Here is a 17823-nt window from a genome sequence, read left to right as displayed (position 1 = left end):
GAACTATCATAGTGAGTTTTCAACCCTTTGTATTGAATAAGTTATTCACACACGCACAACATTTAGTTGAATCCCGCTTTCACCCACGCTGTTGGCCATCAGTGATTTGCCCTGAAGGGTAGCACTAGCCAGAGAGAGCCCCCCTCATTGGATTCGGTCAGCGTGAGGGATCATAAATCAGCAAGCCTCTCTACATGACAATGAGCTGCGACTAAAGATTGTTGGCAATGTTAAGCATGTTTGTATCGTTGTCAGAATGGTCAGTCACGATTCGGATGGACAGACGGAGAGGAATACTTATTGCTCTGGCCTGCGATGTACGTCAAAACAAAAATACTTTTGGTGACATGCCGAACCAAGGCGGCCCTTGGTCTGGTTTTAAATGATGTGACAGACGTCCATTATCGCATTCACTGTTTTATGGTAAGCGTTGAACTTTAGGAATGCAAACCCGCAGTCTGTGCAGATGCCTGAGAGGGAATTATTCGTCTGTTTTTCCACACTAAACCTTCACTTGACTTGCTGTATTCCTCCCCCAATACAATTTATTTTCCTCAGAGTAAATCTACTGTACTCCGCAGTAGTGTCTTTTTTCAGTCAGTCTAGCGGGCAGGTCCATTAAAACTCCACTGCTCTACCATGAAGAAAAAACTAAAGACACACACACAAACACTAACCCACATACATTTTGTCTATGCTTTGTTTTGCTTCAGGTTCTGCTCATCCCTCCTTTTTCTGGCCTTTCTGTGACACGGTAACCGTGTAGCCGAGCAACTGTGACAAATTGGGATTGAAGATGACAAAATAGGCCGTTTAATAAGCATGGCAGAAGGGATTGGACTGTGGTGTCGGGTTCACTCCACTAAGCAGACCGCCTGAACTCCTTCTGGGCCCTGCTTTGATGGCAGCTTCCATCCATCCATCCGATAGGGAGATCATATCCAGTGCGTGTGCGTGTGCATTTGCGTGTGTGTGTGTTTGTGTGGGTGTGTGCAATAAATGTGTTGTTTGTGTTTGGCTAAGCAAACATTGGATATGTGTGTGTGTGTGTGTGTGTGTGTGTGTGTGTGTGTGTGTGCGTGTGTGCAATTAATGTGTTCATGTCCCAGCATACATTGCTCGTGTATGTGTGTGCGTTTGTCTTACAGAGTCTCAGACACATAAATATACCCGCTGTGAGATAGATGCTGTCACCGCCTGTTAACCTCCTGCTATACAAATATATATGGTTAACTTGCAGTCATTATCCCTTGTGCTTGGACTGCTGTCCCAGATACACAACATAGAGGCAGAGAGAGATAGGGAGAAAGGGAGAAAGCTATAGAAGACAAAGGGTCCTGGGATTCCAGCTCAGCAGTTGCACTGTAGGTAAAGTAATTTATGTATTCCACTTCGTTTGTATATGCTTGTCTTTGTGTTTGTACATTTGCCCGTGTACCGTCCTTGCCACTAAGAAATAAAGAGCTAGAGATACAGCATTTAAATAGCGCCTTGTCTTTCATTTTGATGTACGCAGCGAGGCTAACTGAAAATATATTGGTGTTGAGAGACCATGGGAGATGGTGACGCAGAAGAGAGGAGGTGGTACGATGAAGGAGTTGGAAAGAGATACCGATTTATATATACATATGGAAAAAGGAGGACAGTACAAGCAGGGAAAGGGCACTGACGAAGTCATGCAAGGATTGTCAAGTAGACAGGGTGTGCAGAGGGATTGGAGGGGAACGGGAAAAGTACAAATATAAAAAAAGTGACAGTGAGCCAGAAAGAAGAAATAGGGGAGTGTGATAGAGTGGCCAAAAGGACACACGCTGCAACCACTGATGGGAAAGGTGCAAGGGCTGATGGAAAAGGTGTAAAGGCAGCATGATGGAGGCAAAGAAAGACATTTGACAAAAGAAGAACAAAAGGGAAGAACGCATTTACAGACATGGGGAGAAAAGAAGGGAGAGGACAGTGGGGGGTAAACAATGCAGCTGCTGCATTGAGAGAGAAGGAAAAAGGTAGAGAGGAAGTGAAAGAGAGAGAGAATGGGAATGATAGGGGCCAGAGATGGCTGATGAACATAATGTGTGTGCACATCTATCCATCAAGTCCTATTTAAGGACTTGATACTGCCTTTTTGAAGAGACAAAGGCATAAGCAACAGTAATGGAAAAGATTTTCACAATATTATTTTGTGGAAGAATAGTAATTGCAGAAAAGGTGTCAACTTAGCTTACAATTCAATACTTTTGTATGGTCACAAACAGAGCAGAAAATGTGTATGGACTTAGTGCATTGTCTCAGAGCATTCACTACTTATGAAAACGCAAACTTATAATACGACAATTATCAATTCTTTTTTATAGCTTGTAGCGAAATTTGAAGAGATAAATAAACAACGACTATTATTAAAAATATATTATTTCCTGCGGATTTTTGTTAATTTTTGTTCCTTGTTTATTGATTGCTGCCGCACTGGTTACAACCAAGCTTTTGGACTTATCACGCACCAGACATTCTGTCTTTTGTTGTGCATGGCCTATTATTTATGATGCTGCACTCTACCTTGTTGCACTGTGTTCCTTTCACCCACACAAACAAACATTCATCTGAAAACAATGATCTGGGCTTCTTTTTATGGCTGCATTTACAATGCCGCGCCTCTATCGGAAGGAACCAACACAAAACTCTGTAATGTTAACAAATTCATCAAAGTTTACATTTTAGAATTAAAACGACTTCTGCACCTTCATAAGCATACGTGCTTTGGTTTTGCGTACACACATATAAACACCCAAGTTATGACTCATTTTGTTCTGCTCTGCCAGTCATGAGTGGGTGGAAGAGAGACAGGGAGGAGAATGGGCCCGCCCAGGGGGTTGGGGGCAAAGGGGGGGGGGGGGGGGGGGGGGAGTGTCAGGCAGGCCCCTGGCCTCGGCCCCTTACACCCTTCAGTGTTGTAGTGATCAATCTTGCTTGGCTGTTGTCTGCCCACAGCTGGCTGTCAGAGAGCCTTCTCCGGGCCCCGCCCCGCCGAGGAGACACTGCAGCCATGTTACAGAATCAATCCAAGCCTCTAATAGGGCACGGAACACTGCACTCGCCCGTAGCTCTCCGTGCTTGGAGAGGAGGAGCAGGGAGGGAGGCGGAGAGAGGGGGAGGGAGGGAGTACACAGAGGAAATAAGAACAACATATTTGGGAGAATGATAGAATAAAGGGGATGCGTGGAGTAGAGACGGAGAGAGGGAGGGAGGGAGACAGGGAGTGAGGAGAGAGAGATAAGTAGTTGGATACAGGGAGCCCAATTGGCATAACGAGACAGTCGGCCGAGTTTGCATCATCGGATGGCATGTTATGCTGGCAAGTGCTGCGAAGGGAAGGTCATTAATTGAAATGCTATAAATTTTGCCTCGGCGAGCGTTGCCTTCTGACTCCAACGCCGTTGCAGTCAACTCAGGGCTGAAAGCGAAACTAGACTTCCCCTCGCTCTCGAGCTCACCCCCATCCACCGCCCCTATCCGTCTCTCCAACTCATTAGAGTCCCCTACTTTTAGACCTAATTATGAGTAAATGTCTGCACACTTAATGAAATTCTCGTACGGAACAGACAGAGCTGAGGAGGAGGAGCAGATTCACAGCACAGATTTTGTTTTGTAAATGCCAAGCAGTTGGTGTGTACAGCAAATGGTTCAGTTTGCCAAGCAACTTTGGAGCTGTTCATGAATCCTGTTTGAAAAAAAGAAGAACAGAAAAATGTTTGATACAAATTGATATTAATTAAGCGTATGCAAACAGCTGGTACACTTGTAAAGGGGTCTACAGTGAGAACGCAAAGGAAAGTTTTGATAGGCAAAAATAATTGATTTCTTCCTCCCAGTGTTGTTTGCCTTTGAGGCTGAGCGGAATAAACAACATTTGTTTTTATCTTTGAAGTCGTCTCTCTATAGCATGCACACATTTAATTGGAAACAACCAGAAAAAAACCCAACATCAATTAAAATGCAATTTTGAATCACCGTCAAATTGATTCAAAACACAACAATTTAAAACGGTCTTTGCAATTTGTATCTTTAAATCTTTATACATTTTTTTGTTACAGATCTGGTTGTAAATGACAAAATCAAATTGTGTGTCCTTTCCAATCCCATCATTGCACTATATTCCCCGCTTCCAACACAGAGATGTCGACCGGTGACATGTGAGTGAACTGAGGGGAAATAGCCTGCGAGTCCTCCGCCTCCTCTCCCCATTTTTTTTTCTACTTTGTGAAATGTCATCCGTGTCATAACCCCTCACAATCACAGGCATTCACTCTCTCATCCATCGATGATTCGCTTCTCTGAGCCAAGTCGCTTCATGCCCCACTCCTCTGGTTCTCCCCTCTTGGCTAATGGCTGTTAAAAACAACACAAAACCACCAGATGCCACAGTGTGTACGCTCCTCGGAAAACAAGGAGTCAATGAGGGATGGAGGGAGGACGGGAGGGAGGCAGTCGGGAGGGAGGGATGGCTGGGAGGGAGGAGGAGAGACGGAGGGAGGGAGGGAGGGGTGGAGGTAGGGATGGAGAGGGAGGAGGAGAGACGGAGGGAGGGAGGGGTGGAGGTAGGGATGGAGAGGGAGGAGGAGAGACGGAGGGAGGGAGGGGTGGAGGTAGGGATGGAGAGGGAGGAGGAGAGACGGAGGGAGGGAGGGAGGGGTGGAGGTAGGGATGGAGAGGGAGGAGGAGAGACGGAGGGAGGGAGGGAGGGGTGGAGGTAGGGATGGAGAGGGAGGAGGAGAGACGGAGGGAGGGAGGGAGGGGTGGAGAGGGAGGAGGAGAGACGGAGGGAGGGAGGGAGGGGTGGAGGTAGGGATGGAGAGGGAGGAGGAGAGACGGAGGACGGGAGGGAGGCAGTCGGGAGGGAGGGATGGATGGGAGGGAGGAGGAGAGACGGAGGGAGGGAGGGAGGGGTGGAGGTAGGGATGGAGAGGGAGGAGGAGAGACGGAGGGAGGGAGGGGTGGAGGTAGGGATGGAGAGGGAGGAGGAGAGATGTAGGGAGGGAGGGAGGGGTGGATGGAGGTAGGGATGGGAGAGAGAAGGAGAGATGGAGGTAGGGGGTGGAGGTGGGGATGGAGAGGGAGGAGGAGAGACGGAGGGAGGGAGGGGTGGAGGTAGGGATGGAGAGGGAGGAGGAGAGATGTAGTGAGGGAGGGAGGGGTGGATGGAGGTAGGGATGGGAGGGAGGAGGAGGAATGGAGGTAGGGATGGAGGTAGGGATGTGGAGGGTGGAGGTGGGGGTTTTGGGAGGGATGGAGTAGGGAAGAGAGGAACGAAGAGTGGTAGGAAGCAATACAAGGACAGAGAATGGAAGGGGGCAAATAACTTTCAGGCAAACATTTGGTTTCCTCCCTTTCACTACCTTTGATTTATTTATGAATTGGTAGGGTCTCATAGTATCGGTAGTGCTATCCAGTTCATTTGCATGCATGTTAACTCTGTTGCTCCATGGCTGTTTGCATGCATTCCTTCGGATTTGACACAAAGTTGTTATAAAATAACTCTTACAACAGGTTGCCTCTCCGCCAATGTCCATGCGTGTCCGTACCAAAAGGGTTCAGCTATAGCTCCAGACCACAGACCACAGTCATCGGCTTGTCCACTTAGTCTGAGGAGAAAAACTATTTCTGGACACTTCCATCTCCCACAGGCAAAGGGGCATGAGGAGGGGGGGATGGGCTAGCGGGGGTTATAAGTCCCCCCCCTGCCAGGCAGAACACGCCGAACTATGTCTGGCCCACAAGCTTTCCCTCAGAAAACTTTACAGTGCTCCATCTCCCTCATAGGATTTTGGCAGGGGGATATGTTATTGTTATGCTATCTGAAGGCTTGCTACAGAGACTTATTGCAGTCATTGGTATTGCCAGGTAGCAACATAAAGCCTTCTCTTGGTGCCTTGCTAGCCCGCAGTTCTATCATTATTTCCCAGATTTATGTTTTTGTACTGTTGCCTGCTGTTCCCTGTCTTCCCCCCTTTTTTCTGTCTGGGCTTTATTGAAATACCCTCTTCCACTGTTGTGCTCTCTCCCTGCTCTTGCTGCCCGCTCACTTTCTATCTGCTATCTGCTGTGTGCACTTGATGGTGTGCCCATCGTCTCTCCTCTGCCGCACTGGCCAGTGTTTGTTCGAACTATTAGAGGGGAGTGGGTGGTGGGGCGTGTTGTTACCTCGTTGGTTGGAATTAATTGATTCATGTTTTTATGCAATTAGTGCTCCCTCATGCAATTAATCAGCCGGCCAGAGTTAGGGCCGGTCTGCCGACACATCACAAGGTAGACACCCGCTCCTTAGGACCTGGTGATGATGATGACCATGGATCTCTCTCTCTCTTTCTCTCTCTCTCTCTCTCTCTCTCTCTCTCTCTCTCTCTCTCTCTCTCTCTCTCTCTCTCTCTCTCTCTCTCTCTCTCTCTCTCTCTCTCTCTCTCTCTCTCTCATCATTCTCTTCACTATGACCATCTTTAGGTTTAGTTTTTCCCCCCCACTCAATCCCCTCCACGTTGATAATAAAGATACCAAAAAACATACAAGATTGTCTGTATGTCAAATACTTAAAATAAAGAAGGCTGCCAATTACCACATTACAAAGTGTTGGTGTAGCAGAGGATTAAAAAGATACACATATTATTAGCATCGTGTTAGCATTACTAGAGGACTTCAACAAGCCCAATCCAATCCAACCAACAGACATGATCAACAGCAGCCAAATTAGACACATTTTCAAAAAGACTTGACAAACATAACCAATACGCCTTCATAATTTGAAGTGTGTTTTTCCCCATTAGGACATGTTAATTGGACAATGTCATTTATTATACGTTTTTCTTCTTTCTTCCAGAATTCCTCGTCCTTGACGGTCCAATGTCTTAACACATCCAGCCGGTCTTCAAACAGGATCCCTCCGCCCGCATGCCGTGCTCCAGTGAAGGGACGCCATAGATCGCCTCGGAGATCAATCCACAACACTCACGGTGATCAATCAAATTCTGTGTGGCCAAGGAGAAAATCAGCTTTCCTTTAATTACCTCAAGTATCCTCCACCAGAAGAGGTTGCTCTGCCGTCACACCGAACAGAGCGGCCTCCTCCACCGAGAAGCTTGGCTTTAACACGCCATAACATTTTCTACCCACCCAACCGACGCTACCAATCACGGATCGGAGATCACTGTTGTTGAGCAACTGAATACAAGATGTGGAGAGCAGACATGTCGAACACTGCAGCAGTTTTTTGTCATTATCACAACAGTTGAATTCTAGTGCGGTTCCCATTACTACATTTCTTGTATAAACTGTAAACAGTGTAATTGGATTCTTCTTCCTTCTTTACTTTTTTCCGGCTGTTTGTTTGATTTATTCTTGTTGTTTTTCCTGTGTTTTTTTTTTTTATCCATGTCAGGAAGCAAAAGGAAAAACCAAGTGAACTCGAAGTGACTTTCCTGTGCTTTCGTTTTGTAGTTTCGTTTTAAGTTTCCTTATTATGAGGCTTATTATGGCGGCGGGAGGCACTGTGAGCAGATCAGCATGACTCCAGAGACAGCTTTGGAGACGCTACCTCTGGAACCGTGCAGAATCCACAGGGCTCAGGCGGCTCTGTGACTCTGCCCCACCGTCCCAACCCTACGGACACCCCCACTTAAGACTTTGGAATGCTCCGGAACCTCGCGGATTAAGCTCATCCCTCCCCCCTCCCCCCCTACCCCCCATTGTTACAGAAACCAACTTTTGATTTAAGATCTCACCACCCAAGAGGAGCTACGCCGTTCTGTTTAATAACAGCGTTATTACTGTGTTTTTTTTTCCACCTCATCCCAGCGTCACATGTAGAGCAAAGAAGAACCTGGCAACACATTTTGCTCCATTTTTTCCCCCTTTTGTTATTTCCCGCCTAAAATGGCGCCATGCTGGAAAGTGAGCACCTGGTTGGCGTTATGGGCACTGAGTCTTCTGGGGTGCTGTAACTTTGGGTGTTGTAAGAAAACTGCAAGGACTAGTAGATCGGGGGGAGGAGGAGGAGGAGGTGGAGTCGAAGGCGTTGGAGGGGATGGCGGCAGTGAGGAGGACCAGCTCATGTCCCATGAGCGGGTGAAGAGAGGATGGGTGTGGAACCAGTTCTTCGTGGTGGAGGAGTACACGGGCACAGAGCCACTCTATGTGGGGAAGGTACGATGCATTTTGGTTTCTTCTTCTTTTTCGTCTTTCGGTGGAATTCATTACAATGACAAACAAACCAAGGCTGGTGATGCAGGCGGATAATCAGTCATCTTAATTGGTTATTAACTGATAACTGGTAATCTCAAAGTATGGTTACAGCTGTGTCGGCACGCATTTGCCTATTTTAATTCAGGGATGTGCGTTTTAAAACGACCAAACAAATATAAACCAAAGATGGATGATGTGTTTGAAAAAAAAGATGTGAATTGAATGTTTGCTCACGGCCTTCTGCTTAGAGGTTTGTTAATATTGATTCCTTGGATCCACAGACATGCTTCTCCTTTTTAAATAAGATGTAGTGTCAGCACGTAATGAAAGTTGGAAACTTTAAAGGGTGAAGCCTCTACAAAGAACAACGATTTGATTCATTTCCCTTTGCAGCTGTGACTGTGGTGTTTGCTTTTAAAAGCCTATTTTCATTCATTTAACCTGAAAGATGAGTGGAATGTTGGGGAAGAACACAATACAAATATTGTGCAGTATGATGGATTGAATCAAACTTGGCTGTTTGGCCCCCTGAGCAAAATCATACTTTCACAAAGCTTCTGCCACCAGAGCTTAACAAAAACGGAGAGAGTGGGCATTTCATGACATATTTTGAATGCGATTGTCCATAATGAAGAGACTTCTAATCCGATCGTGCTGCAATCCCACAGACCGCCTACATGTTTACAGTTGGAGGTACTTTTGACCTCTCTTGGCTCTGCACACTCACATCTAATCCATCACCCGGCCTCCAAATGAACCTCAGTGGGTTGATGGAAGTGGACAGCATGTATGATTCAATTGGCTAAGTCGCGTTGTGACGGGGGGTGGAGGGTATCGGACTGAGACGGTTGGACTGTATCCATGACGACAGCAGGGGGGGGGGGGGGGGGGGGTGATCAAGCATGAGTCACGCATCATTCATGCACATCATTTCCTATTATTTTCATTAGGAGATACGGCCAACTTAAACTACAAACTGTTGAGCACACATGGGTCCCAGCATGGTAGAACATATTTTCGCTACAGCGTAAATGAGCGTCAAATTAAGACAAAAAACCTTGGCTGAATTTTCCCATGGCATGTTTTCCTTTTCTTTTTTTCCGGGGGGGGGGTGGGACACATCTTGGAGGGCACTCCTAGGTTAACAAGGGTGGTCATGACACCCCCCCTCCATTCCATTTGCTTATGGGTCAGGTCTACGTCTGCTGCTGGACCTCAGGCGGCCCCCGTGTCCCACACAGATGCAGAGTTTCAGAGGAAGGGGAAGGGGAGGTCAATGAGAAATGAAAACAGTGGAAAAGAAATGGATTTGATAGGACGAGGATGAACGTAGAGAAGGGTGAATGGGAGGGATTACGGGGGAGAGCGGCTAGTGAAACACAGATGGGTTGTCAGCGCTGGGGTGTTAATAGGGGATTCATTACAGGAGAGGGTGAATGGGAAACACTAGAATGGCATAAGGGGGGTTCTGTTTTTCTGAATGTGTTTGTGCGTCTTAGTGTGTATGTTTGTGTGTGTTTGTGTTTAAAAAAGGGTGGGGAATATCGCTTTCAAAACTATTGGTAGCCCATATTATCATCTGAGCTTCTTGGAATTGTATTTAAATGTGCTAAAGCATGTGTCTCAGTACGCGTGTTTGTGCGTTTTTGTGTGTATGCATGTACGTCCATGTATGTGTGTGAGCGCTCGTACGTATTTGTTTGTGTGTGTCTGTACGTGTGCATGTGTGAGCGTGTGCATGTGCGCGTGTTTGCCCTGCCACCGCTGGACTGCTGATATTAAGACTTTAATTAGAGCAATAGAGGATTAAATACAGCCGTTGAGCCTCCCTACCGGCTTCGCTCGTTTACAACAAGCTACTTTCAGATTAATATTTTGCCTCAACTCAGCAAACTTGCCAAGCCTGTCAGCCACACACGGGCCGCCATTACTCTGCTAATGAAATATGATTTAGCCCTAACATGGTCACTCACAGAGCAATGAGCTAGCTGTTTGGTTCACTACATTTACCCTAATGAATCCTTATGGGCTTCGTAGGACAGCTCAAATAATGTTGGAATATTTCCACCCTGTACTTATATGGAAGGCTGTAAATGATTGCATATGGACTAGGGAAAATAGATTACATAAAAATGAATGTACTCGCCTAAGTGGCAGTTACGTTTTTCTACTCATAGCAATATTGCAGGCTGAAACATGGTCACACTGTTATAAAATGTTTTATAACTTTATTCTAGAGGTTATTTTCCAATATGTGTTAGGTGGTACATTATCATGATTTTTCACTCGCCTAACTAGACCTGTGAAAGTCCAGTGTTTTATTTCTTTCCAGCCTTACCCAGAATGACTATATTCGTTCTCAGTGGCAGGTAGGGCTGAAGTTGGGGGCCAGAGCAAAAACAACAATGTTATACCTCTGCTCACCAAATGTATAGAGGGCTTCATTGGACCGCATTCTTTCTGAGATGCAAACAGGTTTATCCACATGTCATTGAACTCTGGTAAATTGTGGAGATAGACAACCCTGAATCACCCAATATTATCTATTATGGAGGCAGTGAAATGATTGATTTACTTTTGGGTGAATTTATGTATTTTATTTTTTCATCTTGTAATTGATGATGCTCCCTTGAGCTAACGCTATGGATATGCATTTTTTGCTGAAAAAGAATATGTACATTGTGATTCCTTTTATCAAGGCATTTAAAAGTGATGGCCATCTTAACATTATAAAACTCACTTTACTGCTGTGAAAAATTAAAGAAAAGCGTGATTAAGCCATGGAAACCGTCTCTCCATGCCTCACTAAATCCTCCGTTACCTACCCAGACCGGTATCATCCTATAAATACACTTTGTAATTCACCTGCCATGTTCACACGCTGCGCCACACTCTATCCCGTCAGCAGATGTTTATTGATTCTCTTCACACATTGAGTTGGGTTGCCACATGTGTAATACAGCACACATGTCAATCACAATCACCAAAGTTAACTGAGGGGCTCACGATAATCAGCGCTTGAATTTTGACTGTGAATTTTGAGGATATTTGATTGTGATAACGTCTTCACAGAAAATAGGGTGCAGGGCTGTAGCCCTTTATCTTGTCAAAAACAATCGGTATCTGTTTCTATGCATGTAATTCCCGTCGTAGCCAATACAAACCAGTTCTCCCTTGTTATTCTTATCTCGTATGTGGACAACACAGCCAAGTTTTAGTATTTTCCTTTTATTATTTGAGTACTAGGAATAAAAGAACAGCTAAGAATGTTCTGTAAATGCAGAACACACATAAATGTCGTGATATAACAAATTATTACACAACAGAGGACCTGTTAGGCATTATACATGGACAATAGGAACATCTTAACAATATCAAAGTGTTGAAGCCTGTGTTTTTCCTTTAAGACCAAGGGTTGGTAATCTGCTATTTATACAGTTTTGGTCTTTTTTTCTTGCATGGCAGAACTCCAGACAAAAGGCTCCTGTTGTGTTGCTACTTTGTACTCTCTGAATGTGCTTTGTTTTGGTTGTGTGTGTGTGTGTGTGTGTGTGTGTGTGTGAGAGCTTGTGGGTATGCATCTGTGTGTACACGTGTGTGGAGAATCTCCGGAGATTGACAGAGTCTGCATTGTGTCGTAGGTTTGTGCACCTCTGTGTGTAGTATTATTCCACCTTTCAGACCTGAATGAATGTGTTCTAGGACAGATGGATGTCCTCATTCTATGTTGAAATTCATTGAGGAAACAGCTGCGTTGATTCTTTTCAAGGCGTACCCATGCTTCTGTTTATTGCACTCACATCCCGACTGTCACAACAGGGTTTTGATGGCAGGAAACCCAGCCTCTATGGCTTACGATAATGATGCCGTATCTTTATGTGTCTCAATGATGAAACTTAATGCTAAATATGATACTTCTGGGTTGATTATAGCTGCTCTGAGATGCAGCATGTAAAGGCTTTACTGTGAATAATATATTGACTGCAGTATATCATGAAGATTCAAAGGGAGGTTGCACATGTTGTTGCAGCAACCAGACATTATATTCTAAATAGCGTAATGAGTGTGTGTGTGTGTGTGTGTTTGTGTGTGTGTGTGTGCGGGCAAGCATGAGTCATCCTCATGGCACTTTGAAAGTGAATGCCTTCGTGTACATGCCTGCACACGTCAGCAGGTCTGCATGCTCCCGCATGAGTGTGCAACAGTGTCACATCACACCCCCCAGAAACAGCCACCCAGTCATGCTTCCTCCTTCTATAGGCGATGTAGATGTAGGTCTATTAGGTGTGACGTCACGCTGCAGTCTGCGAATGGGCACAGAGCGGTTTCGGGGGGGGAGAGAGGATGCGACGAGGCTGTCCGACATGGTGTTTCAGCCAACCGCATTTCCTCTTAGGGAGATGAAAGGCAATCCAGGTTGCGGTGGCGGGTTATTTTAGTCATGTTCTTAACTCACACACTCAATGCCTTCTCTTCATCCTCCTTTTGCATTTGCATTGTTGTTCCCTTCTTCTTCTTTCCCCATGCACCCATTTCTTTCATTTTTCTACTTTTCTGACCTTACTTTCTGTACTAAATGTATTTTTTCTGTGTCCCCATATCTAGTCCTATACGTTTCCTTTTTTTCTCAAGCCTCTAAGTTGTCTCTCACTGCCCTGCTGGCACTCTCTCGTTTCACTTCTCGACCATTTGACATCTGTCTCTTCTGCTTCCATTTCCATGGCTGCCCATCTCGGTGTGAAGTCTCACTACTGCTCGGCACTGCGCTCCCCCTGCCGCGTCTCCGTCCCTGCAACCTCTCTCTCTCTCTCTCTCTCTCACTCTCACTCTCTCACTCTCACTCTCTCACTCTCACTCTCACTCTCTCTCTCTCTCTCTCTCTCTCTCTCTCTCTCTCTCTCTCTCTCTCTCTCTCTCTCTCACTCTCTCACTCTATCTCACTCTCACTCTCTCTCTCTCTCTCTCTCTCTCTCTCTCTCTCTCTCTCTCACTCTATCTCACTCTCACTCTCTCTCTCTCTCTCTCTCTCTCTCTCTCTCTCTCTCTCTCTCTCTCTCTCTCTCTCTCTCTCACTCTCTCACTCTATCTCTCTCTCTCTCTCTCTCTCTCTCTCTCTCTCTCTCTCTCTCTCTCTCTCTGATAGAGCCACCTTGTTAACACTTTAACACATCAGAGGGGGGATACGGGCCGCTTCCACCGCCTTAAGGAGGATCAATCCCCCCTCCTCCTGTTTGAGACCGAGGCAGAGGTTAGAAATATACACAGAACTAGGGAGAAAAAGGATGTCTCTCTTTATCAGTCATCATCATGTAAGGAAAATAGGGTTTCTCACATTTGCTGTGAGCTGATGAAACACAATGGTGCTAGCAGGTGCTTACAGTGAGGTAGGCTGGAAATGTGAGTGGACCTCATCAACTATGTGCATGTGTCTTTGTAGCCTGGTTTAGGGGTCACCCAATGAGTAGTGGGTGAGACGTAAATACATGTAATGCTTAAGCTAAACGTGGTAGTTGAGGCTACCTATGAGCTGTAACACTAGAAAGGCTCAGCATATACTAAGACGCCAAGTACTGTCCTGCATGCTCCACTAAAAAAAAATCAGCTCGAAAAAAATGCATCTATGAAGCACCCTGTGGTTTTTTCAGCACATTCTTATTGGTCTCCATTTCTGCTCACTACCCCATGTGGTGAACAGCAACAACAACAACACCTACACTCTGAGACGTAAAATAAATGTTTGCACAATTTCCATCATTTTGGTATTTCGTTTACTGTGTCCCTGTATGTACGTGTCGTTGTCTGTAGAATTGGCACCGTCAACATTGTGCAGATGCTTCATTCTGTTCCAGTGCAAACCATTGACACGTTTTAAAGGTCAACCACTGAAGAGGCCTCGTGTCACCCCTTGCCTACTTCAATGCTTGTGTAGTTGTTATATAATGCATGGCAACAGAGCTCACAGAGAATGGAATGAAGTGTTGAAGATCTCTCTGTGTTGCGAACTGTACCAGTGGGTACATCTGGTACGATTCTGTTATAGACATATGACCTTGCCAGGAACCAGCAAGCTGGATCAAAGATATGGAAGAGATGTTGAAGAAACCCAATAGAAATTGCCAACAGCTCTTGTCAGTAGCACACAATTAATAGGTTTCCACCACTTGTTGTATTAGATCTTGTAACACTATATATCTATATTCATGTATATATATACAGATATATATATATATATATATATATATATATATGATGAATAAAGCATTGAAACGCATTGAATGCCCTTGTAGAATATGCTGAACTACATGCCACACTGTCACCACTGAGTCTAATTTAGCCTTTTCAACGATTCCCCTCTTCCACAAGGGAGCTATAGTTACCTCCCTAGTAGGTAGAAAAGGTTAGTATCCGTCCAATGAGGGGCTACACATTTAAAGCACTGAACCCAACCAAATGTAAGTCCATTTATAATTGACCTTACAAAAATGGGATCGGAGGGAGCAAGCGGACTCCAGGTGAGAGTGAAACAGCCATCATTTTCATCAAGCAGAGAAACAGCCTCACATTCTTCCCAGACACACTCTCACTCACAAACTCCAAACCAGTTGGCCATTTTCCCCACAAGAGAGAAACAGAGCGTCAATCAAAACCCATCACACCCTGTTGGCAGATCTTTATGAGGTCTATTATTTTATTTGTTAACTTAAGATATCCAGATTACTAGTGAGCATTAATGCATTGACCTTTCATATATACATACCCTTTCACCTAATTGTCACGTTTGTCAACAATATTAAAGTCAGCATGTTTATTTTGAAAGAAAAAAAGACCCAGAAAAGGTTTGGACTGCTTTATGTCATGTTATCTAGGTCACGACATTCTGCACAAACGTGTGTGTGTGCGTGTGTGTGCGTCCGTGCGTGCGTGCGTGCGTGCGTGTGTGTGTGTGTGACCGAGTGTTATTGAATGTACGCGTGCTTTGCGTCAATCCACGTATTTGTGCTTAGGTAAACCTATGTGCCTGCATCTTTAGATGTGTTTGAATGTATGTCTGTGTGTGTGTACATGTGCTTGTGTATGTCTGTGTGTGTAACCTTCGAACCAGAAACACTGGGATGTGTATGGCTTCAACGAGGGTATATCAGGGGCGGAGTGGAATACCACAAAGGGCATAGAAGGACAGGTTGAGCATATGGACATGCATAGTACTCAACCAAATAGAACCAACGCCAGAGGCCGTGTCTTACACAAATGTTTCAGCTCCTGATGCAACCGAGAGGTAGCAGTAGACAGCAGCAGAGCGGCTACATGTCTGCTGGAATATTCCTGTGCACTTTTATTGGAGAATTTCTCTCTCGCCTGTCTCTTCTTTATTACCCTCCACTCCCCCCTATCCCTCTCCTCTCTCTCTCTCTCTCTCTCTCTCTCTCTCTCTCTCTCTCTCTCTCTCTCTCTCTCTCTTTTTTTTTCTCTCTCTCTCTCTCTCTCTCTCTCTCTCTCTCTCTCTCTCTCTCTCTCTCTCTCTCTCTCTCTCTCTCTCTCTCCCTGTCTATTTGGGGCATTGGAACGTATTTTATTATCACTGAAATATTAATACCGCCAAAGTGTATATTCTTCTGTCCGTCTATTTGTCTTGGGGAGGATTTAAAATGAAGGGAGAATGGCTTTGAAAGTATACCCTACTGGAGAATAAATGGGTGGGGGTTACATTGGTTGTATCTGGCAATAAAAGGCCAAGTCATAGCGTTATTCTGCATCTTTCCTTTCTTTACGACAAATACTTAATGAAAGCCCCCCCTCCAAGATGATAGAACCCTGTATTTAATTAAGGCCTCATTAAATATTAACCAACCAGGCCGGCCAGATTCTCCCCTTCCCTCTCCCCTGGCCTGCTCAGTAGATTGAACCACCGTTATGGTGCACGGACAGCTGAATGATAATGCCCCGTATAAGGTGTGTTTGAGAGAGACATAAAGAGAGAGATAGGGAGGGGAGACACTGCATGTACTTTCCGAAGAGCCAAAGGGGGAGGCCGGTGCGCGGGACGGCCAGTGAGATAGCTTCTCATCACATTAGCGGAGAACGGACGCCTCTGATTTATAAGGGCTCTTTAAGTTCACTTCTCATCCCCGCCAGATCCAACACTCTCGGAGATGACTTTGATCATCTCATTTAGGCGTCATTTCCTGCAAAGGACAAGCAGGTAGCGATGCCTTGTAAATCGCCATGGGAACTGGAGGCGGGATGAGACGATGACAGGGTGGACTGGGAGAGCTGAACACTGGGTGTTGCCGGGGGAGTAGTGTAGTGGAGGAAATGGCTGAACTATTGCTCTATTCACTTTATCCCTCTCTATCTAGTGAAGTTTAGATTTAGATCCGGGGTAGGTCGGGGTTTACAGATTTTCGCTCCAGGATCCCTACAGGAGGGCGGTGGACTTTGGATTTTGTTCGCTGAATCTTTTGACTGGGAATCCAAGACCCAAAGTCACTGTAGACTACCCACCCTATCTCTATATACCTCTATATCTGTCGGTCACAAAACAAACATTACTTTGTGTTGGTGTGTTTGGGTAAATATTGAAATGAAAAGAGTGCAAATCGAGAATCTTTTTGTTAGTCTCAGGCGGAAAAGCATGTAGTTCCCCCAACAGCCTTTAGGCAGTTTGCAGGAAATGGATGCAGAGAGACCCACCGATATTCACATGAATGGGAAGAAATGGGACATAATTATCGTGATACAAAATGCAAATGACATAATTATCGTGATACAAAAAATACTGTCCATAGCAACGGTGCTGTTCAAAGCCGTGGTCTGCTATTATGAAATAACAGACCGCTCAATGCTTAAATTGACCTATCAGAATTGAGTATTTAACAAAACAGTATAATAACTTTCAGTAAAAAATTCTGAAAGACTTCATAGAAATTAGCTTCTTTCTGCTGCTGGTTGCAAAACGGAAATCTACACCCACAAAATGTGTCCCCCAATGGCTGATATCCATTTTGATTGACATTCTATGATGCAGAGGGATGAGTGAAGGCATGTAAGCAATCCACTCACGTATGGTGTGTGTCTGGTTCCAGATCCACACGGACTCGGACGAGGGCGAGGGAACCATCAAGTACACCATCTCCGGCGAGGGGGCGGGCACCATCTTCATCATCGACGAGCTCACGGGAGACATCCACGCCACGGAGCGTCTGGACCGGGAGGAGAAGGCCTTCTACACCCTGAGGGCCCAGGCGCTGGACCGGCTGTCCAGCGACCCGCTGGAGCCCGAGTCTGAGTTTGTCATCAAGGTGCAGGACATCAACGACAGCGAGCCCAAGTTCCTGGAAGGGCCTTATATAGGCAGCGTGGCGGAGCTGTCGCCCATAGGTACGTGAGAACGTGGGAAGGGTTTCAGGAGGCAATTCCATGAAAAGGGATCGTCGTCTGAACTGTTGGATGAAGGTGTAGATGTTATTCTTTTCTCAGATCTAGTTTCCGACTTTCTTTTGAAACGATTTGGCTTTCTGGTTATTTCAAAAATATAAATGATGCCCCATTTTCCCATTAAAAAGAATATGTAGAAATATGATTAATATTGATATCAATATT

The 17823-nt window shown here is 45.4% G+C and overlaps 1 protein-coding gene across 1 annotated transcript in view; it reads left to right on the top strand.

Annotated features, from left to right (window-relative positions):
* The window catches only part of LOC132470997 (cadherin-22), an 87632-nt gene extending 70023 nt beyond the window's left edge, over positions 1-17609 (top strand). The window contains exons 2-3 of the mRNA XM_060069958.1: positions 6863-8184; positions 17307-17609. Coding sequence (XP_059925941.1) covers positions 7915-8184; positions 17307-17609 — 573 coding nt within the window. The 5' untranslated portion in view covers positions 6863-7914. The remainder of the gene's footprint in view (positions 1-6862; positions 8185-17306) is intronic.
* The last annotated feature ends 214 nt before the right edge of the window (positions 17610-17823 follow it).

This window comes from Gadus macrocephalus, chromosome 13 (genome assembly GCF_031168955.1).
Source record: "Gadus macrocephalus chromosome 13, ASM3116895v1".
NCBI lineage: Eukaryota > Metazoa > Chordata > Actinopteri > Gadiformes > Gadidae > Gadus > Gadus macrocephalus.
The sequence above is the reverse complement of the archived record's forward strand: the minus strand, read 5'-3'. Positions and strand labels throughout refer to the sequence as shown.